General features: G+C 44.5%; 1 protein-coding gene across 3 annotated transcripts in view; it reads right to left on the bottom strand.

Moving 5' to 3' along the window:
* dnaaf9 (dynein axonemal assembly factor 9) overlaps positions 1-23,035 on the bottom strand; it is a 258,377-nt gene that overhangs the window by 191,850 nt on the left and 43,492 nt on the right. For all 3 annotated transcript variants that reach the window (XM_059650397.1, XM_059650389.1, XM_059650395.1), the window contains 6 exons: positions 22,290-22,414; positions 20,682-20,778; positions 16,726-16,832; positions 15,095-15,172; positions 13,910-14,011; positions 12,593-12,648 (listed from right to left, as the gene is read on the bottom strand). In XM_059650397.1, coding sequence (XP_059506380.1) covers positions 12,593-12,648; positions 13,910-14,011; positions 15,095-15,172; positions 16,726-16,832; positions 20,682-20,778; positions 22,290-22,414 — 565 coding nt within the window. The remainder of the gene's footprint in view (positions 1-12,592; positions 12,649-13,909; positions 14,012-15,094; positions 15,173-16,725; positions 16,833-20,681; positions 20,779-22,289; positions 22,415-23,035) is intronic.

Genomic DNA, 23,035 nt, shown 5'->3' with positions numbered 1-23,035 from the left:
AGTCATCGATGAAGCAGCTGAAGATGGTAGGACCAGGGACACTGCCTTGAGGAATTCCTGCAGAGGTGTGCTGAAGGTGAGATGACTGATCTCTAACAAGTACACCCATCTTCCTATGTGTCAGGCATGACTCCAACCACTGGAGTGAATCAAATTGGCTGAAGGCAGGTATCTGTAATGTTGCAGACCAGAGGAGGAGACCGAGGCAGATCATCCACTCAGTATTTCCTGCTGCGAGAGCTTTAGCCATATCTTTTGCACTACTGTGCTAGGCTCTTCCATCATTGAGGATGAGAGTGTTTGTGGAGCCTCCTCCTCCAGTGAGTTGTTTAATCATCGAACACCATTAACGACTGGATGTGGCAGGACTGCGGGGCTTACATCTAATCCGCTGGTTGTGGGCTTGCTTAGCTCTGTCTATCACTTGATGCTTATGTGGTTTGGCATGCAAGCAGTCCAGTTTGAGGACTCCCAGGGCAACTCCCTCCCAACTGCATACCACTGTGCCGCCATCTCTGCTGGGTTTGTCCGTCCAGTGGGACGGAAAACTTACAGGGATGGTGATAGTGGTATTTGGGACATTGTCTGTGAGGTATGATTCCATGAGTATGATTGTCAGGCTGTTGCTTGACTAGTCTGTGAAGCAGCTCTCCTAATTTTGGCACTGGCTGCCGAATGATAGCAAGGAGGACTTTACAGGGTCGATAGGGCTGTTTGTGCCATTGTCTTTTCCAGTGCCTAGAACAATGCCAGGTGATCCATCAGATTTCATTTCTTTGCGACTCTGTACCAATCCCTACAATCAGAGGGCAACTGACAGTCAAGCATAATGCTGTGGGTCTGGAGTCACATGTAGGTCAAATCAGGTGAGGATGGCAGATTTCCCTTCGCAGAAGGGCATTTGTGAACCAGGTAAGTTTTTCCTGACGATCGACAATGATTTCATGGTCATCAGTAGACTCTTAATTCCAGATTAATTTTTACTGAATTCAAATCCCATTATCTGTCATGGTGGGATTCGAACCCAAGTTCCCAGAACGTTATCTGGTCTCTAGATTACCAGTCTAGCAACAATACCACTTGGCCATTGCCTTCCCGACCACCTGTATCCAGCACTTCCTCTGGCAGTTCAGCGAACACACTAACTGCTCTGTGGAGAAATAGTTGCCCCCACGTCGTTTTAAAATTTTTCTCTTGCCAACTGAAAAATATGGCCCCTAGTTTTGACCTCCCTCACTTTAGGGAAAAGAACTTTCTCTTACGTCTCTATCAACCAAGTCTCGACAACATTATAATAGCTGCAACATCATAAGCGTACATAAAATTCCAACTTTTGAGTTCTTCTGCTTTACATGTCATACGCCTCGCATTAAAGCGAATTCAGGCCACCAGCCCTTCTGTGTTCTGTCGCTTCCAAGTGTCTGTTCTTCCTCATAGCCTTGATGACCTTCATCTCAGTCTCTTCTTTGGTCAGTTTACTTGCTGATCTAGTGCTCTTGTGCCTGTCCCTTGCTACACCAGCTTAACTCCTCCCAAGAGCAACTATCAAACCTTAGGAAGCACTTTTACACACAAAGCATTAGAGATTTGGAATGCATTTCCACAAAGAGCAGTTGTTAACATTACATCTGAGAAAGATAAATTTTTATAAGCAAATTCAAGAAAAACAGCTCTACCACCAGATGCCAGCTCATCATTCAATCAGAAAAAGGAAAGCTATCAGCAAGTGGAGTAACTGAAGAGAAGGCAAAGATCAAATCCAGTCTATTAGGAAGAATCCACACAGCCAGGTAAATGAACAGTGGGACTGGCAGTCTGAAGCGTATTAACTTCAAAGCAAGGAATATAACAGGTAAGGCAGACGAGCTTAGAGCCTGGATCAACACACAGAACTACAATGTGGTAGATATGACAGAAACGTAGTTGACAGATGAGCAAGACTGGTATGTCAACATTCAAAGGTTTAGAATGTTTCAGGCGTGATACAAAGGGGTAGAAGAAAGCTGGAAGTTTTGGATTAATGATTAAGGAGAATGTCACAGCTCCATTAAGACAGGCCATCTTTGAGGCATCATCCAGCAAGGCTCTACGGGTAGAATTCAGGAATAAAAAACATAGAACAGCACAGTACAGGCCCTTCGGCACTCGATGTTGTGCCGACCTGTCATACCGATCTCAAGCCCTTCTAACCTACACTATTCCACGTACGTCCATAAGCTTGTCCAATGACGACTTAAATGTACCTAAAGTTGGCGAATCTACAACCGTTGCAGGCAAAGCGTTCCATTCCCTTACTACGCTCTGAGTAAAGAAAATACCTCTGACATCTGTCCTATATCTTTCACCCCTCAATTTAAAGCTATGCCCCCTCGTGCTCGCCGTCACCATCCTAGGGAAAAGGCTCTCCTTATCCACCCTATCTAACCCTCTCATTATTTTAAATGTTTCAATTAAGTCACCTCTCAACCTTCTTCTCTCTAATGAAAACAGCCTCAAGTCCCTCAGCCTTTCCTCGTAAGACCTTCCCTCCATACCAGGCAACATCCTAGTAAATCTCCTCTGCACCCTTTCCAAAGCTTCCACATCCTTCCTATAATGCGGTGACCAGAACTGTACACAATACTCCAAGTGCGGCCGCACCAGAGTTTTGTACAGCTTCACCATAACCTCTTGGTTCCGGAACTCGATCCCTCTATTAATAAAAGCTAAAACACTGTATGCCTTCTTAACAGCCCTGTCAACCTGGGTGGCAACTTTCAAGGATCTGTGTACGTGGACACCGAGATCTCTCTGCTCATCTACACTACTAAGAATCTTACCATTAGCCCTGTACTTTGCCTTCTGGTTACTCCGACCAAAGTGCATCACCTCACACTTGTCTGCATTAAACTCCATTTGCCACCTCTCAGCCCAGCTCTGCAGCTTATCTGCAATCGGTGTGACAGGTTCCACTATAGGCCTCCCAACAGCCTGCGGGAGATGGAGGAACAGATCACAGAAAGATGCAAAATCACAGGGTTGTTGTATTGGGGATTTTAACATTCCCAACACTGACTGGGATTCCATTTGTTCCATAGACTTGGATGGGCCACAATTTGTTAGGTGTGCCTAGGAGGCAGAGTGGTATTTTCACCAGACTATTCATCCAGAAACTCAGCTAACGTTCTGGGGACCTGGATTCAAATCTTGCCACAGCAAATGGTGGAATTTGAATTCAACACAAAATATCCGGAATTAAGAATCTACTGAAGACCATGAACGCATTGTCAATGGTCGGAAAAATCCATCTGGCTCATTAATGTCCTTACTAGACTTTAGTTAGTCTAGCCTATATTTGACACCAGAATCACAAGGCTGATTCAGTTATCACAATTGCTACACCTCAAGAAAGAGATGAAACTGGCCGGACCAGCTTGCATCAGTTCTGGCACTGGGAACGACAATGGAAGAAATACACCTCTTGACTCTGCAATGTCCTCCACACTAACATCTGGGGACTAGGTGCCAAAATTGGGACAACTGTCTGGCGTGAGTCAAGCAACAGCCTGACACAGTCATAGAATCATACCTGACAGCATTAACCATCCTTGGGCACATCCTATAACACTGGTAATGGTATACCATCAGAATGGAGTTATGCTGGGAGTCCACAACATTGACTCTGGACCCACGAAGTCTCAACTTCAGGTTAAACATGGGCAAGGATACCTCCTGCCGATTACCACGTACCATCCTCCGTTACATGACAGATCAGTGATTCTCTCTGTTGAGCAAAATTGGAGAAAGCATAGAGTGACAAGGGTGCAAAATGTACTCTCAGTGGGAGATTTCAATGTCTACCACCAAGAGGGGCTTGGCAGCATATGACTAATCGAGCTGGTTGGGTCCAAAAGAACATAGCTGCCAGACCGAGTCTGCAGCAGGTGGTAAGGGAACCAAAGCAAAACAGAGAAAAACATACCTGACCTCATCCTCACCAAACTGCCAGCTACAGATGCATCTGTCCATGATGGTATTGGTAAGAATCATGACCGCATAGACCTCGTGGAGACAATGTCCCATCTTTAGATTGAGAATAACCTCCCTCATGTAGTGTGACATGATCACCATGTTAAATGGGACAGACTTCAAACAGCTCTAGCAACTCAAGACTGTGGCCATCAACAGCAACAGAATTGTACTTCAGAACAATCTCTTGCTTCTTGGCCTGATACATCCCCGACTCAACTATTACCATCCAGCCAGCTAATCAACCCTAGTTCACCACTGAGCGTAAAAGGACATGCCAGGAGCAGGACCATACCTGTAAATAAGGTGTCAACCTAATGAAACTACCAAATGGAACAATTTGCGTGCTAACCAGCATAAGTGTCAAGGGATAGACAGAGCTAAGAGATCCCTCAACCAACGAATCAGATCTAAGATCTGCAGTCCTGCCTCATCCAGTCATGAATGATGGTGGATCATTAAACAACATATTGGAGAGGAAGTTCCATAAAATCAGCAACTTCAACTGATGGAAGAGCCCAACACACAAATTACAGAATATAGGCTGACGCATTTATGGCAATCCTCAGCCAGAAGTGCCAAGTGGGTGTTCAATCTCGGCCTCCTCTAGTGGTCCTCACCATCACAGATACCAGTCTTCAGTCAATGTGATTCACTCCACATAACATCAAGAAATGGTTGCAGGCATGACAGGCAGCAAAGGCTACAGGCCCTAACAACATTCCAGCAATGAAAGACCTATGCTCCCAAACTTGCCACTCCACTAGCCAAGCTGTTCCAGTGTTGCGACAACACTGACATCGACCTGACAATGTGGGTCAGCCTGTACGCATAAAGCACGCGAATCCAACTTGGTCAGTTAACGCCCCATAGGTCTACTCTCGACCATTAGTGAAGTGAGGGAAGGTGTTATCAACAGTGCCATCAAGTAGCATATGCTTGCTCCAATAAACTGCCCAGTGGCTCGAGTTTGGATTCTGCCAGAGCCACTCAGCTCCTGACCTCATTACAGCCTTGGTTCAAACATGGACCAAAAAAAGCTAAATTCCAGATGTGAGGTAAGAGTGGTAGCCCTTGATATCAAGGCCGCATTTGACAGAGTTTGGCATCAAGGAGCCCTAGTAAAACCAGAATCAAAGGGAATCGGGGCAAACTCTCTGCTGGTTAGAGTCACACCTCACATTTAGGAAGATGGTTGTGGTTGTCGCAAGTCAGTCATCTCAGCTTCAGGGCATCTCTGCAGGTGTTCCTCAGGCTCATGGTCTGAGGCCCAAACATGCTTCATCAATGACCATCTTAAATCGTAAAGGTCAGGAGCAGGAATGTTCACTGATGATTGGACAATGTTGACCACCATTCACATACTGCTTCAGGATCTGAGCAGTTATGTTCAAATGCAACAAAATCTGAGTAATACCAAAGTTTGGGCTGTCAATTGCCATGTAACATTCACGCCAAAAAAATGCCAGGCAATGATCATCTCCAAAAGAAACAATCACTGCCCCTTGACATTCAATGCTGCTACCATCACGAAACCACCTCCCCCTCCCCCCTCCCCCCACCACTACCAACATCCTTGGAATTACAGTAATTCTTGCCAGAAGGCTAGAAACACTGCAGTTAGTAACTCACTTCCTGATTCCCCAAATCCTGCCCACCAACTACAAGGCACAAGTCAGGAAGTCGATGGAATATTCCTCAGTTGCCTGGATAGCTGCAGCTCCACAACACTCAGGAAACATGACAACATCCAGGACAAAGCAGCCCACAGTGGCACCACATCTACAAGCATCCACTCTCTCCACTAGCAATGTTCCGATGCAGCAATATGTATTATCTACAAGATACACTGAAGATCTTCACCGAAGATCCTTTGGCACCATCTTTCAAACTCTCAATCGTTTCCATCTAGGAGGACAGAGCAGCAGATACATGGGAAAACCACAACCTGCAAGTTCCTTTCCAAGCCACTCTCCATTCCTTCACTGCCGCTGGGTCAAAATCCTGGAATTCTCCCCGCAAGGGCAGTGTGGATTAACATAGTGCATACGGACGACAGCAGTTCAAGACGACAGTGCATCAACACCTTCTCAAGGGCAACTAGAAACAGGCAATAAAAATGACAGCCATCCAGCAATGTCCAAATCCCACAAGTGCACAAAAAGGAGGGTTTCTTGAGACAATATTTCAACAGTCCAACTAGGTAAGGGGCCATACGAGACCCAATATTGGGAAATGAGCATAACTAGGTGATCAAAATTTCAGTGGGGAAAATTTTGGGAACGGTGTTCACAATTCATTAAGCTTCAAGACAGTTACAGGAAAGGATAAAACTGATTCTCAGGTAATAGTGCTGGATTGGGCAAGGCCAATCACAACAATATTAGGCAAGCACTGGGGAAATTAGATTGGGGGTAGCTGTTTGAGGGTTTTTTTTTTCATTCACAAAATGGCTGGGCCAGAATTTATTTCCATTCTGAACTGAGAGTTAACCACGATGCTGAGGGTCCAAAGTCACATTTAGGCCAAACCAAGTCAAGATGGCAATGAACAACATGGGTTTTGCTGACAGTAAACAACGGATTCGTGGTCATGAGATTCTTGATTCCAGATAGTTTTCTTCATTGAATGCGATTTCCACCTGGGTCCCCAGAACATAACCGACATCTCTGAATTAATGTCTAGCCATAAACCATATAACCATACCACTATGCCAACGACTCCCCTATAATTCCACATCTGACATGCGGGAGTCTTTTAAGTGCCAATTGATCAGAGTTCAGAACCAGTAAGCGAGGGGGGAGAGGTAGGGGGAGGGGGAGTGGGAGGATGGGAAGATTTGGGAAGACAAACCTGAATGACAAGAGTTATTGAAGGATTACTCAAAAAAAAAAGCAAGCAGCTGTAAGGTTTAAGAAACAGAAATCAAAGCCTTTGAAGAACAGAAAGGGAGCAGAACAAAGAAACTTAAGGAAGTATTTAGAAGTGTTGATGTCATTAACAAGTAGGATAAAGAAGAACCCCAGAGTATGGCGTATGCATAGAAGGAGCAAGAAGGTAGCTAGGTAAGAATAGGATCACTCACGAACACGGGAAGAAATTAGTGTCTGGAGCCTGAGTAACTGGGAGAGGTTCTGAATGAATACTTCACGTTGGTAATAAAGTGTGAAGCTGGATGAACACAGCAGGCCAAGCAGCTTCTCAGGAGCACAAAAGCTGACGTTTCGGGCCTAGACCCTTCATCAGAGAGGGGAATGGGGACAGGGTTCTGAAATAAATAGGAAGAGAGGGGGAGATGGACCGAAGATGGAGAGAAAAGAAGATAGGTGGAGAGGACAGTATAGGTAGGGAGGTAGGGATGGGATAAGACAGTCCAGGGAAGACGGGCAGGTCAAGGAGGTGGGATGAGGTGAGTAGATAGGAAATGGAGGTGCGGTTTGAGGTGGGAGGAAGGGATGGGTGAGAGGAAGAACAGGTCAGGGAAGAAGAGACAGGCTGGGCTGGTTTTGGGATGCAGTGGGAGGAGGGGATGAGCTGGGCTGGTTGTGTGATACAGTGGGGGGAAGGGAAGAACTGGGCTGTTTAAGCTTTTGTGCTCCTGAGATGCTGTTTGGCCTGCTGTGTTCATCCAGCTTCACACATTATTATCTTGGTTTTGGGATGCAGTGGGGGAAGGGGAGATTTTGAAGCTGGTGAAGTCCACATTGATACCATTGGGCTGCAGGGTTCCCAAGCAGAATACGAGTTGCTGTTTCTTGAACTTTCGGGTGGCATCATTGTGGCACTGCAGGAGGCCATGATGGACATGTCATCTAAAGATTGGGAGGGGGTGTTCAAATGGTTCACGACTGGGAGGTGCAGTTGTCTATTGCGAACTGAGCGGAGGTGTTCTGCAAAGCGGTCCCCAAGCCTCCACTTGGCTTCCCCTGTGGAGAGGTAGCCACACCGGGTACAATGGATACAGTATACCACATTGGCAGATGTGCAGGTGAACATCTGCTTAATATGGAAAGTCATCTTGGGGCCTGGGATGGGGGTGAGGGAGGTGGTGTGGGGGCAAGTGTAGCACTTCCTGCGGTTGCAGGGGAAGGTGCCGGGTGTGGTGGGGTTAGAGGGGAGTGTGGGGCGAACAAGGGAGTCACGGAGAGAGTGGTCTCTCCAGAAGACAGACAAGGGTGGGGATGGAAAATGTCTTGGGTGGTTGGGACGGATTGTAGATGGCAGAAGTGTCAGAGGATGATGCATTGTATCCAGAGGTTGGTGGGGCGGTTTGTGAGAACGAGTGGGATCCTCTTGGGGCGGTTGTGGCGGGGGCGGGATGTGAGGGATGTGTTGCGGGAAATGTGGTCAAGGGCCTTCTCGACCACTGCAGGGGGAAAGCTGCAGTCCTTGAAGAACTTGGACATCTGGGATGTGCGGGAGTGGAATGCCTCATCCTGGGAGCACATGCGGTGGAGGCAGAGGAATTGGAATTTTTGCAGGAGGGTGGGTGGTAGGAGGTGTATTCTAGGTAGCTGTGGGAGTCAGTGGGCTTGAAATGGATGTCAGTTTCTAGCTGGTTACCTGAGATGGAGACTGAGAGGTCCAGGAAGGTGAGGGATGTGTTGGAGATGGCCCAGGTGAACTTGAGGTTGGGGTGGAAGGTGTTGGTGAAGTGGATGAACTGTTTGAGCTCCTCTGGGGAGCAAGAGGCGGCGCCGATACAGTCATCAATGTAACCGAGGAAGAGGTGGGGTTTGGCGCCTGTGTAGGTGCGGAAGAGGGACTGTTCCACGTAACCTACAAAGAGGCAGGCATGCGGGTACCCATGGCCACCCCCTTTGTCTATAGCAAGTGGGAGGATGAGGACGAGTTCGGCTGGGCGGATGAGGGTGTCGGAGGAGGAGGGGAGCTGGTCGGGCCTGAGGGACAGAAAGAAGTGGAGGGCCTTGAGGCCATCTGCATGAGGAATACAGGTGTATAGCGATTGGACGTCCATGGTGAAAATGAGGTGTTTGGGACCAGGGAATTGGAAGTTCTGGAGGAGGTGGAGGGCGTGGGTGGTGTCACGGACGTAGTTAGGGAGCTCCTGGGCGAAAGGGGAGAAAATGGAGTCCAGCTAGCTTGGGAACCCTGCAGCCCAATGGTATCAATGTGAACTTCACCAGCTTCAAAATCTCCCCTTCCCCCACCGCATCCCAAAACCAACCCAGTTCATCCCCTCCCCCCACTGTATCACACAACCAGCCCAGCTCATCCTCTTCCCCCCACTGCATCCCAAAACCAGCCCAGCCTGTCTCTGCCTCCCTAACCTGTTCTTCCTCTCACCCATCCCTTCCTCCCACCTCAAGCCGCACCTCCATTTCCTACCTACTAATCTCATCCCACCTCCTTGACCTGTCCATCTTCCCTGGACTGACCTATCCCCTCCCTACCTCCTTACCTATACTCTCCTCTCCACCTATCTTCTTCTCTCTCCATCATCGGTCTGCCTCCCCCTCTCTCCCTATTTATTCCAGAACCCTCTCGCCATACTCCTCTCTGAAGAAGGGTCTCCGCCCGACATGTCCGCTTTTGTGCTCCTGAGATGCTGCTTGGCCTGCTGTGTTCATCCAGCTTCACGCTTTATTATCTTGGATCCTCCAGCATCTGCAGTTCCCATTATCTCTACTTGACATTGGTACTCATCTTGGAGAAGGCCATGATGATAGTAATATTGGAGAGGAAAAATTGATATTCAGGGCATGTCAATATTGAGGAGAAAATGGTGTTGGGTGTCTTGAAAAACATTCAGGTAGATAAGTCACAAGAGGTCGATGGGATCTATCCCAGGATGGGGGGCAAGGGAGCAAATTGCTGGGCCCTTGACAAAGTATTGCGTACCCTTTTTAGCCACAGGCAAAAGACATTGGCTATTTGCCGAAGTTACAGGTTGATGCTCGGAAGGAGGCTGTGCTAGAAATTTTGAAAAACATGAGGATGGCTAGGTCACCTGGGTCAGACGGGATATACCCAAAGTTGCCACAGGAAGTGAGGGAAGAGATTGCTGCCCTTTTGGCAATAATGTTTGTGTCCTCACTGTCCACTGGAGGAGTACCAGATAATTGGAGGATGGCAAATGTCATTCCCTTGTTCAAGAAAGGGAACAGAAATAATCCTGAGAATTACAGACCAGTCAGTCTTTCTTCTGTGGTGGGAAAATTATTGAAGGGAATTCTGAAAGATCGTATTTATGATTATTTGGAAAAGCACAGTTTGATTAGAAATAGTCAGCATGGCTTTGAGGGGGACAGGTGATGCTTCACAAGCCTTACTGGCCTCTTTGAGGATGTAAAAAAACACACTGATGAAGGTAGCACAGTGGATATGGGGTATGTAGATTTTAGCAAGGCATTTGATAAGGTTCGCCATGGTAAGCTCATTCACATAGTAAGGAGGCATGGGATTCAGGGAAACTTGGCTGTCCAATAGAAGACAGAGGATGGCAACAGATGGAAAGTTATCCACCTGAAGCTTGGTGACCGGTCGTGTTCCACAGGGATGTGTTCTGGGACATCTCTTTGTGATCTTTATAAACGACTTGGATGAGGAAATGGAAGGGTGGGTTAGTAAGTTTGCCAATTACACGAAGGTTGGTGGCATTGTGGACAGCACGGAGGGCTGATGTAGGTTGTAATTGGACATTGACAGGATGAAGAGCCGGGCAAAGAAGTGGTAGATGGAATTCACCCCAGGTAAGTATGAAGTGACTCATTTTGGGAAGTCGAATTTGAATGCAGAATACAGGGTTAGTGGTAGGATTCTCGATAGTGTGGAGGAACAGAGGGTTCTTGCAATCTACGTCCATAGATCCCTCGAAGTTGCCACCGAAGTTAAAAGGGTTGCTAAGGAGGCGTATGGTGCGTTAGCTTTCATTGGCAGGGGAAGTCAGTTTAAGGTTATGCTGCAGCTCCATAAAACCCTGGTCAGACCACACTTGGAATATTGTGTTCAGGTCTGGTTACCTCATTATAGGAAGGATATGAGAGTTTTGGAGAGGGTGCAGAGGAGATTTAACAGGTTACTGCCCGGAATGGAGGACAGGTCTATGAGGAAAGGTGAGGGAGCTAGGGCTTTTCTCATTGAAGTGAAGAAGGATGAGAGGTAACTGGATAGAGGTGTGCAAGATGATGGGGCACAAATAGTGTAGATAGCCAGAGATATTTTCCCAGGGCAGAACTGACATTTAGAGGGGGAATAATTTTAAGGTGATTGGAGGAAGTTATAGGGGAGATATCAGAGGTAGGTTCTTCACAGAGAGTGGTGGGTGCATGGAATTCATTGCTAGCAGTGGTAGGAGTCAGATACATTGGGGACATTGAAGCAACTTCTGGATAGGCACATGGGCGATAGTTGAATGTAGGGTATGCAGAGTAGTTTGATCTTAGTAGGATAATAGGTCAGCATAACATCATGGGCCAAAGGGCCTATGCTGTGTTGTACTGTTCTAGCTTATTTGTTTGCTTGTTTCAGAAGGGCAACAGGGTGAATCAAGAAAAATCAGACCAGTGAGAGTGTCACACCAGTGGTCGGGAAATCACTGAAGATTCTTAGGAAAAGGGTTTACTCATATTCGAAGAAGAATGGGACTTATTAGGGATAGTCAGCACGGTTTTGTGTGAGCAAGGTCTTGCGTTACAGATTTGGAGTTTTGAGGATGCAATAGAGATGATTGATGAGGGAAGGGCAGTGGATGTTATCCACATGGACTGTCCTGAAGCATTTGACAAGGTCTCTTGTGGTAGGCCAATCCAGAAGATTAAGTCATATGGGGTCCACAGCAAGTTGTTAAGTTAGATCCAAAACTTACTTGGTCATACAAAACAGGGATTAGTTGTGGAGACTGGAGATCTGTGAGCAGTGATGTCTGCAAGGATCAGTGCTAGGATTTGTTGTTTGTAATATATATCTCATATATAGATGGATGATTTGGATGAAAACAAACATCTGAATAGTGAGTTTGCAGATGACAAAAACTGGTCAAGTTGTGAACTCAGAGCAAGTTTGTCAAAGGATGCAGCAGGATATCAAAGAGTTGTAAAGTTAGATGGAGAACTGGGGGTCAAACACAAGAGGGAGGTATAAATAATAATGGGAACGGCAGATGCTGGAGAATCCAAGATAACAAAGTGTGGAGCTGGATGAACACAGCAGGCCAAGCAGCATCTCAGGAGCACAAAAGCTGACGTTTCGGGCCGAGACCCTTCATCAGAGAGTCAGAAGGGTCTAGGCCCGAAACGTCAGCTTTTGTGCTCCTGAGATGCTGCTTGGCCTGCTGTGTTCATCCAGCTCCACATTTTGTTATCAGGGAGGTATAAGTAAATGGCAGGACCCTTTGGAGCACTGATGTCCAGAGAGATCGCAGGGTCGAAGTCCACAGATCCCTGAAACTGTTAGCACAATAAAGATGATGTTTGGTCATTGAGTACATTTGGGCATTGAGTACATAAGTTGGCAAGTCATGTATCATCTCCCAACTCAGTTATACTTTAACGATTATAACAGATTAAAACTAAGATGCTGTACAAAATACCAAAATAAAAATATAGCACACATACACATTTACCTTTTCTCTGTAATTTGACTGGTGATCAACCCATGACTAAAGTAAGTTCGAAATGGCTGAAAAAGGAAACAAAATGTTTGACATAGATGGGAATAAACATCTGCAGCAAAGGAATACTAAGTTCATCAATGCCAACCTGCCTCAAAATAATCAATATGTTTTACACCTTCTGTTAGACTAAATTAAGAGGCTGATCCGCGGTAAGTGACACATCTCTGAAGCACAGAAATTGTATCAAACTTAAGTACTTGCATAGAATTATTTGCCTTCCAACACACTTGCAGGAAGACAACAGTGATTACTGTTAAATATTGAACCATTTTTGTCTCCTTTCCAAAAATCAATTCCCATGCACTTATGTGCCAGAACTAGACGGACTAGGCAATTCAATCATTTTAACCTGTGCCACCATTCAATACGATTGTGGCTGTCTAATTTCGACCTTAGTGCATATGTCTATGAGTGTGCAAGTGTGTCTGTGGGGTGGCGGGGATGTCAAAGGAAGTGGATCGACCAACTTTATCACACTTTACCTCCCTCCTCCTCAAAATAACGTGGTCAGGCTGGGAAGTTATTTTTAAATTCAACATTGGTTTTGTTCAGTAGAGGTGGCAAAGAAGTATCTTATTTAAATTGTAAAATTTGCATCCCATAAAACATAAGCAGCTGACACTCAACTACAATAGTTGTCATCATTTGCAGCTGCTTCTACAATGCAGCAAGTGGAATCAACTGCAGCATCCCCTGCAGGGTTTAAAAGACATTTTGAATTTCATACCCCTTACCATCATGCCTCTCATTAGTTGATCCATGGAAGAGCATTGGTTTTGAAAGCCATGGAGTAGCTTGCAGCCCATTTGTCTGCTCTTCCAGCTAAAAGTAGTATATGTGGAGGCAAGTGGCTGTGAAAGGGGCAGTGTAAAAGAATTCAGGGAAAATAAAACAGGAAAACAGTTTAATGCAAAACAACATTTGGAACTATCACAACCAAAACCATGTAAATCAACCTTTAAAAGAACAATGAGAACTCTGAGCATTGTGGATTTAACCCAAAGCATTGCACCACCTGTCTCAGATCAAAATTTATCTTCTACTCAGCTCCAAAACCATTTAATTTATAAGAACAACTTTTGGTCAGACAGTCCACAGAATTAGAAATTCAGCTCTGTGAATTGAAATCCTTCTTTCTAATTAATTGCCTATTTTAGAACACAGGCAATTTTTTGCTTATCATTTTTAAACAGAGGAACTGTAATTCAAGTTCAAGGATAAATGCTCATGGGATAAGAAATACTTTAATAATTATGTATTCCCCACCTCTCCAGCCTGTGCCTCTGAAAGTTCCAGCAATGACGAAGAGGCCTCAATGTCAAAGTTGGAAAAAAAGCTTGCCCATTGTCTGTCAAATGCCATCAAATCCTGAAAAATTCAAAATGAACCAAAAATGTATACAGCAAACAAAAGTTAAGCTCCTATAATTCAGTTTTCCAATAGCAGCATTTTCCATTTTCACTAAAGGTATCACAGAAGTAGAAATATTTCTACTTTAGGTATAAACTCATTTAGCGAGTTTTGAGAAGATTTGTAGCTCAGGTTGAGGTTCTGGATGTAAGCTTGCTCACTGAGCTGGAAGGTTCATTTTTAGACATTTCGTCACCATTCTCGATAACATCATCAATGAGCCTCCAGTGAAGCGCTGGTGTTATGTCTTGCTTTCTATTTATCTGTTTAGGTTTCCTTGGGTTGGTGATGTCATTTCCTGTTCTTTTCTCAGAGGGTAGTAGATGGGCCCCAAATCAATGTGTTTGTCGATGGAGTTCCGGTTGGAATGCCATGCTTCTAGGATTTCTCGTGCGTGTCTCTGTTTGGCTTGTCCCAGGATGGATGAACATCAACTAGCCACAAGAAGACATGACCCACTATCGATAGTATCCTTACATACAGATGAGGAAGAACACCACTTTGATTGGGACAACACATCCATCATAGGGCAAGCCGAACAGAGAGATACACGAGAATTCCTAGAAGCATGGCATTCCAACCGGAACTCCATCGACAAACACACTGATTTGGAGCCCATCTACCATCCCCTGAGAAAAAGAACAGGAAATGACTTCACCAACCCAAGGAATCCTAAACAGATAAATAGAAAGTGGGACATAACACCAGCGCTTCACCGGAGGCTCACTGATGACGTTACCCAGAATGGTGACGAAACATCTAAAAACGAACCTTCCAGCTCAGCGAGCAAACTTACATCCATAAACTCATTTCCCATCCAATTAAAACAAACATAGGATAATATTCTGAAAGATGACCTGTTATGTAACTTATGAAATGCAACTTTAGCCTGCACTACTCAAAGAATGCAACAATTCACCCTACTCTTAAACACCTTGGTTTTCGAAATTCCACCAATAGCATCCCTCATTTCAAAGCAGCTCCAATTAAGATTTAGAAATTAAATTAAACATTATAACACAAGAATTTCTTAAGAATTACCTCAGTAATCAAGACTTCCAAAGAGACTGGATCCAATTTGTTGTAAGTCTGCCACAGCTCCTCACTAGCATCAAACAACTACAAATGAAAGAAATTGACAGGCAATATAATAAAAAGTAGACCTATTATTAATGTTTTTCTTGAAGCAACACAGAAACTTAGTTACCAAGAGCCACAATAATACTCTTTTTATTCCGGATTCATGAGGAAAAATACCTTCAGGATCCAACCAATCTCTCATGTTTCAGCCTGCTGTTCCATTCAATACCATCACAGTTGATCTGAAAATCTGCAACTCCTCTTTCCTGCCTTTAGCCTATAACACTCAATTCATTTCCAGTTTAAGAATTTGCCTAATCTGTCCATCTCAACCTTGAATATACCTAAGAACATTATTACAGAGGGCTGCCGAGGCAAAGAATTCCACAGATTCACTACCCTTCGGGAAGAAAGTGCTCATCTTGATCTCAAAAGGGTGACCAGTTACCCTGAGATTATATTCCCGATCATACATTCTCCACAACAGGAAATAACTTTTCCACATCTATCCTGCCAAGTCATCTAAGAATCCTGTATGTTTCTGTACGGTTTCTTCTCGTTCCTCTATATTACAAGTACAGACCCAATCTACTCAATGTCTCTTCATAAAATAATCCCTCCATTTACAGAATTAATCAGTCAGCCTTTTCTGGACTGCTTCCAATGCCAGTGGGGGATCCAAAACTGTTCAGTATTACACATATGGTCTGACTAAAGCATTGTACAGGTCGAAGGTTTTGAACTCTATTCCCTTGGGGAAAAAAAAGGTCATTTGCTTTCCCTAGAACCCAGTCAGTTTGGATCTAGCTTTCTGCACAAGGACCCCAAATCCCTCTATGATACAGCTTCCTGCAATTTTTCCCCCATTTAAATAGCAGTCAGTTCCTCTAAGCTATCTACCAACGTGCATAACCTGACATTTACTGACAGTGAAAAAAAAACCAAGGAGAGAATGAGGCAGCTCAAGATTAGCCTAACATGCTTAACCCACTTCGAGTCAATCGCATGGTCGTTTCCAGTGCCTCAAAAAATTCAAACGAACTTAAGAGTCATAGAGCTGTACAGCACAAAAACAGATCCTTTGGTCCAACTCATCCATGCCAACCAGATATTCTAAATTAAACTCATCCCATTTGCCAGCATGTGGCCCATATCCCTCTACACCCTTCCTATTCGCTCCTCCCTCCAGATACCTTTTAGATGTTGGAAACACGCCAGCCTCCAGCACTTCCTCTAACAAATCATTCAACATATGCACCATCTCTGCATGAAAAGTTGCCCTTTAGGTCCCTTTTAAATCTTTTGCCTCTCACCTTAAACATATGCCCTCCCATTTTGGGGTCCCCTATCCTGGAGAAAAGACCTTGCATATTTATCCTATCCATGCCACTCATGATTTAATAAGGTCACCCTTCAGCATCCATCTATTATGACCCATTGTTGATAGTTAACGTGTAACATTTAAATCATTTGTCAAACCTCCATGACTTTCGCCTGCTTATCTCAATTTGGAGAAATGTCATACATGCCTTTCAAATTTGTGAACTTTAATATAGATAATTTTGCACAACACGCACATGAAGATTAAATACCTCATGTTTCATAGTAAAAAATTCCCCTCCTCCAATTCCTTCCAGCGCAAATGCTTGTACAATGGGCCACTTCTCAACAATGAACATGTCAAACTTCTGAACATGGCCTAAAAATAGTAATGGGTATATAACAATAAGCATGAGGTGAGTGTAAAACAGAATTACAGATTCATTAAGTGAAGAAAATATCTATTTCATTAGCATGCATAGCAAATCACACAAGAAAGTAATGTTTCCAGATGTAACAAAACCCAAGGAGTACAGATCTATATTTGTTTTTACTCGAGTAGCTTTCAACATCTGACAATTACATGCAACCGCAAATGAAAACAAAAACCTGCCAGGTTTATCCACTTTTCTATTAACCAAAGGTCACGGAACTCATTTTGAATTGGACAGTCCAGATAGCAACATTTACCCAAAGTCATTTAATCATGGTTCTGCAATATAAAAGTAGGTGTGGAGAGGTGCTTCCTCTTGTGGGTAATCTACAACAAGAGGTCAGTCTTAGGCTGAAGGAGGAGCAGGTTGAAAACAGAGGAGAACAAATTGGACAAGGACTATCAGAGGAGCAGGAAAGCTGAATTTCAGACCCTTCAGAAATGGGGGAAGGGGATTCTGAAATACGGGAGAGGGGAAGAGGCGGACAGAAGATGAGTAAGGGAAGAGATAGGTGAAGAGGACATAGACAGGTCAAAGAGGTGGGGTTGGGATCCAGTAACAGTGATTCTAGGTGAGGAGTTTGGGAGGGGATAGGTTGGTCCAGGGAGGACGGACAGGTCAAGGAGGAAGGATGAGGCTAGTAGGTAGGAGATGGGGGTGGGGCTTGAGGTGGGAGGAAGGGATAGGTGGGAGGAAGAACAGGTTAGGGAAGCGGGGACAAGCTAGGCTGGTTTTGGGATGCAGTGGGGGGAGGGGACGAGCTGGGCTGATTTTGGGATGCAGTGGGGGGAAGGGGAGATTTTGAAGCTTGTGAAGTCCACATTGATACCATTGGGCTGCAGGGTTCCCAAGTGGAATATGAGTTGCTGTTCCTGCAACCTTCGGGTGGCATCATTGTGGCACTGCAGGAGGCCCATGATGGACATGTCATCCAAAGAGTGAGAGAAGGTGGTGAAATGGTTCACGACTGGGAGGTGCAGTTGTTTGTTGCGCACTAAGCGTAGGTGTTTGACAAGGCGGTTCCCAAGCCTCCGCTTGGTTTCCCCGATGTAGAGGGGCCCACGAGTACAGTGGATACAGTACACCACATTAGCAGATGTGCAGGTGAACATCTGTTTGATGTGGAAGGTTTTCTTATGGTCTGGGACGGGGGTGAGGGGGGAGGTGAAGGGGCAGGTGTAGCACTTCCTGCAGTTGCAGGGAAAAGTGCCAGGAGTGGTGGGACTTGTGGGGAGTGTGGAGCAGACAACGGAGTAATGGAGATAGTGGTCCCTCTGGAAGGTAGACAAGGGTGGGGAAGGAAAAGTGTCTTTGGTGGTGGGGTCAGATGCAGATGGCAGAAGTGTTGGAGGATGCTGCATTGTATCTGGAGGTTGCTGGGATGGTATGTGAGGATGAGGGGGATTCTGTTTTGGTGTTATTGCAGGGACAGGGTGTGAGGGATGAGTTGCGGGAAATGCGAGAGACATGGTGGAGGGTGTTTTCAACCACTGTGGAGGGGAAGTTGCAGTCCTTGAAAAACAAGGAAATCTGGGATGTCTGGCAGTGGAATGCCTCATCTCGGGAGCAGATGCGGCAAAGGAGTTGCGAATAGGGGATGGCCTTTTTGCAGGAAGGTGGGTGAGAGGAGGTGTATTCTAGGTGGCTGTGGGAGTCGGTAGGCTTGAAATGAATACCAGTTTCCAGGTGGTTGCCAGAGATGGAAACAGAGGGGCCCAGGAAGGAGAGAGGGGTATTGGAGATGGTCCACGTGAACTTAAGGTTGGCATGGAAGGTATTAGTCAAGTGGATGACCTGTTCAAACTCCTTCTGGGAGCATGAAGCAGTGCCGACATAGTCATTGATGTAACGGAGGAAGAGGGCAAGTGTAGCTTCGGAAGAGGGTTTGTTCCATGTATCCTACAGCGGTAGGCATAGTTTGGACCCATACAGGTCCCCATGGCCACCCACTTTGTCTGTAGGAATCGGGAGGAATTGAAAAAGAAATTGTCGAGGGTGGGGACGAGTTCAGCTAAGTGGATGAGGATGTCAATGGAGGGGGACTGGTCAGGCCTGCAGGACAGAAAGAAGCGGAGGGCCTTTAGGCCACCTGCATGGGGAATGCAAGTGTATAGGGGCTGGATGTCATTGTTAAAGATGAGGTGTTGGGGACCAGGAAATCTGAAGTTCTGGAGGAGGTGGAGGGCGTGGGTGGTGTCACGGGCATAGGTTAGGAATTCCTGGACCAAAAGGGAGAAAATGGAGTCAAGCTAAGTGGAGATGAGTTCGTTGGGGCAGGACCAGGCGGAGACAATTGGTTGATCAGGGCAGTCAGGTCTGTGGATTTTGGGAAGGAGATAAAAATGGGTGGTGCGGGGTTAGGGAACGATGAGGTTGGAGGCTGTGAGTGGGAGGTCACCTGAAGTGATGAAGTTGTGAATGGTTTTGGAGATGATGTTTTGGTGATCGGTGGTGGGGTCATGATCAAGGAGGTGGTCAGAGGTGGTGTCACGGAGCTGGCGCCTGGTCTCGGCAACGTAGAGGTCAATGCATCATTCTACAACGGTGCCTCCATAACCTGTCCGTCCTTCCTCCCATTTATCCACTCCTCCCACCTCAAGCCCCACCACTATCTCCAACCTACTAGCCCCATCTCGCCTCCTTGACCTGTCCGTCCTCCCTGGATTGACCTATCCCCACCCTAACTGCCCACCTACACTCACCTTTACTGGCTCTATCCCCGCCTCGCTGATCTGTCTGTCTCCTCTCAACCTATCTGTTCCTTTATCCATCTTGTATCAGCCTCCCCGTCTCTCTATTGATTTCTGAATTTCCTTCCCTTCCCCCATGTCTGAAGAAGGGTCTCGGCCCAAAACGTCAGCTTTCCTGCTCCTACGACGCTGCTTGGCCTGCTGTGTTCATCCAGCTCTACATCTTGTTATCTCACATTCTCCACCTTCAACAGTTCCCACTATCTCAGAGAACAAATTGTTGCCTCAGAGGATCATGAAAATGTGGATTCACTACGCCAGACGGCAGTGGACGCTGGGTCACTGAATAAATTTACGGAGGATTTAAACTGATTTTTATTTAGCAACATGTTAAAGGGTTTCGGGAGATCAGGGAGAAAAATGAAATTGAGGCAGAGATGAGATCAGCCATCATCAAATTGCACAGTAAGCTCAAGTGACACTAGTTCTTACATTCAACTTTAAATTCTCACATAAACATCAATTTATTCAAGTATGAAGTACCAACTAAGCAATATAATTGCTTCATGGAAAATCAAAACTATACAAATTTAAGATAGTCATCTGGATCAAGAAAGTGAGGCTCAGCAAAACAGATTAAAAATCTGAACTGCGGGAAAGCCAGCATTCATCAAAAATTCATCTAGAATTCCAAAAGGGTCAGATTTACAGCAATTTCTTGACCAACAGTAGAGATGGAATATGTACAAGCTAACGCCTAAAGAAAGCTAATAACAATTTGTTTAACCCCGTAGCCTAAACATCTTTACTCAAAACATTTTATCTCGCAGGGTATCAAAAAAAAGGACTTTAAAGATCAAGAGTAATACAACAGACTAAAAAGAGAAATGTATCAGAGATAATGGGAACTGCAGATGCTGGAGAATCTGAGATAACGAAGTGTGGAGCTGAATAAACACAGCAGGCCAAGCAGCATCCTGGCTTGGCCTGCTGTATTTAACCAGCTCCACACTTTGTTAAAAAGTGAAATGCTTGTGCAGCTTGCTTAATTGTTTCTAATTTTGTGCTATGTTCATCACATTGGAAAATAAACTTGGTCTTTACCCTGAAAGCTATATGGAACTCTAATGCGGTAACAATCTCGCACCATATCGACAAAGCTGGTAATTTTGAACTCCTCTGCTGCTTCTTCATCTTCATACTAAGGAAGTAAATTGAAGATCAATGAATTGCCAAGTACAAAATCTTTTCAAGACAAAAGACATTGCCGTTTACATGAACAAGTTGATGGAACTCCCAAACCAGTGACCATCATAATTTAAAGTAACATATGACTCTCTGATATTTGGCTTTTTTCTTGGAATTTGAATTGTTATAAAATTACACATTTTACATACATTTCATTGCAAAGAACAGAGAAAAAGTTTCCACAATGTACAACAATTACACTTCAGTTGAAGAGTATTGAAGGATGCTCTGAATAGTAAATGCTCATATTTCATCCTTCCAGAAGTGAGATTATTTCTATTCACCAGTAACAGTAACAGAGTGATCTATGAGCATATTGATAAAATCTGAACAGCATTTGAAGCTGGCTGTTCTTTTGATGAAAAGCCATGTTCTATTGTTGCAGTTTGTTCATAACAAATTTTAAGAAAATTCAGTAACTAGCCCAGAAAAAAAAACCTAGCCAAAAAGAATATTTAAAAAAGGGCAGAAAATTTAAATCTGAAATGTTCAAACCAGATGGGTGGATTTGGAAATGTTTTCTTTAATCTGTGGCAGGTAATTCAACAGCGGTTTCAGAAATATTATACTCAGAGCTGCTTAATATTTATTTGAGTTTAGCTTAATATTTCCGCTAGTTCCTCGGGGCAGATATATTTTGAATCACCTTGCTCAGCGCTGGTAAAACCTCGCCAAAGCAAATGAAACTTGAACCTGGGCCTCCAGGCTCAGAGATAGCAACACTACCACTGTGCCACAAGATGACAAAAGCATTCTCACCTTTGCTGACTATCTGTTCCCACAACCCAAACTCATCTCCATACCTTCATGTTCTTCTAAAACCATCTCACTCCCAACTTGGATCTATTTTATACATATCTTCACATGGGAAGTACACTTATTACTATTCTCATTCAAGAACTCTTGTCTCACTTCTTTCAAGTTGCCACTTGCCAATAGGAAGGGCAAAAACCAGGGTGGTGTAATGCAGTGTTGGAGGAGATGACCCAAATTAAGACAACAGCAAGGGAGTACAGTACCTATAATATGTAAGCAGCAAACTTACAAATGTTCTATAATTTTTTGTACATATATTCTGGATACAGAAATACAGAGTTGGATTTCAATGTTATTTGTCCTCTTCCAGTTAGATTTCCAGATCAATCATAAAAAAAATTGCTAAATCAGAAAACATTGATGAACCTTGTATACTTGCTCAGCAAAAATATTACGGTATCCAACAAATTTACTGCTTACTAACAGAAATTGCTAGATAAACTCAGCAGGTCTGGCAACATCTACAGAGAGAAAGCAGAGTTAACATTTCAAGTCCAGTGACCTTTCTTCACAACTTTCTGGACCCAAAACATTAACATCTGCTTTCTCTCCTCAGATGCTCCTCGGCCTTGAGTTTAACTAGTAAATTGTTTTTTTCAGATTTCCAGCAACTGCAATGCTTGGCTCTGCTTTAGCTTGAAAACTTACTTCTTTTTCAGTCAAACAGTGCAAGTGTAGGTTTCTCCAGTATGCTACATAAGGCAGAAGATAGTTATAGTTCACAGGGTTGCAGTACAAATGAACGCTCTCTGGCTTGATTAACAGTATAACATCTGAAATAGAAAAAGAATAGAATAACAATTTGTTACATTATCAGCATTTCATTTGGGGCTACCAAAAAAAAACCATGATCAGCTGACATTTAGCAACCGTCAAAAGTTAACCACCACTTTGTAAACCTCTACCAGAAAGTACATGGGATCAAATGAGCTTCCAGGTATGCAAATAATAAATAAAAGCTTGCTAAGGTGTATCACAAGAAATCAGAGAAACTAATCTTTTTGTAATAATTCTAAAGAATGATGCTTATTTCGAAAAAAAAGTCATTTTGCTATTCATTTCTGTTTGCACTCATCAGGACAAGTGGCAAGAATACAAATTCAGAAAAAGAAAACTAGCATCTGTGCTAGATGAGGGAACAGTGCTGACTGGCCGGCGCACGCAATAAACTCTGTCTGCAAAGAAGAGGGCAGTAAGACAACATACATACATGGCACTTGTTTCTCAACAGCCCACGAAGACAGCTAACAGCATTCTTTGCTTGATTTTTCAAGGCAATGCCTCGACTAGAGTAAACCTACCTAGTTTAAAATGTCAACAAAGTGGATCCTCTTGTGGCCCAGTCACAGTGTCCAGACCCTTAGGCCAAGATGCCGGGTTCAAGTCTCACCCCC

The sequence above is a fragment of the Stegostoma tigrinum genome, chromosome 1 (genome assembly GCF_030684315.1).
Source record: "Stegostoma tigrinum isolate sSteTig4 chromosome 1, sSteTig4.hap1, whole genome shotgun sequence".
Lineage (NCBI taxonomy): Eukaryota > Metazoa > Chordata > Chondrichthyes > Orectolobiformes > Stegostomatidae > Stegostoma > Stegostoma tigrinum.
Note: the sequence above shows the minus strand (reverse complement) of the source record. Positions and strands in the feature narration are given on the sequence as shown.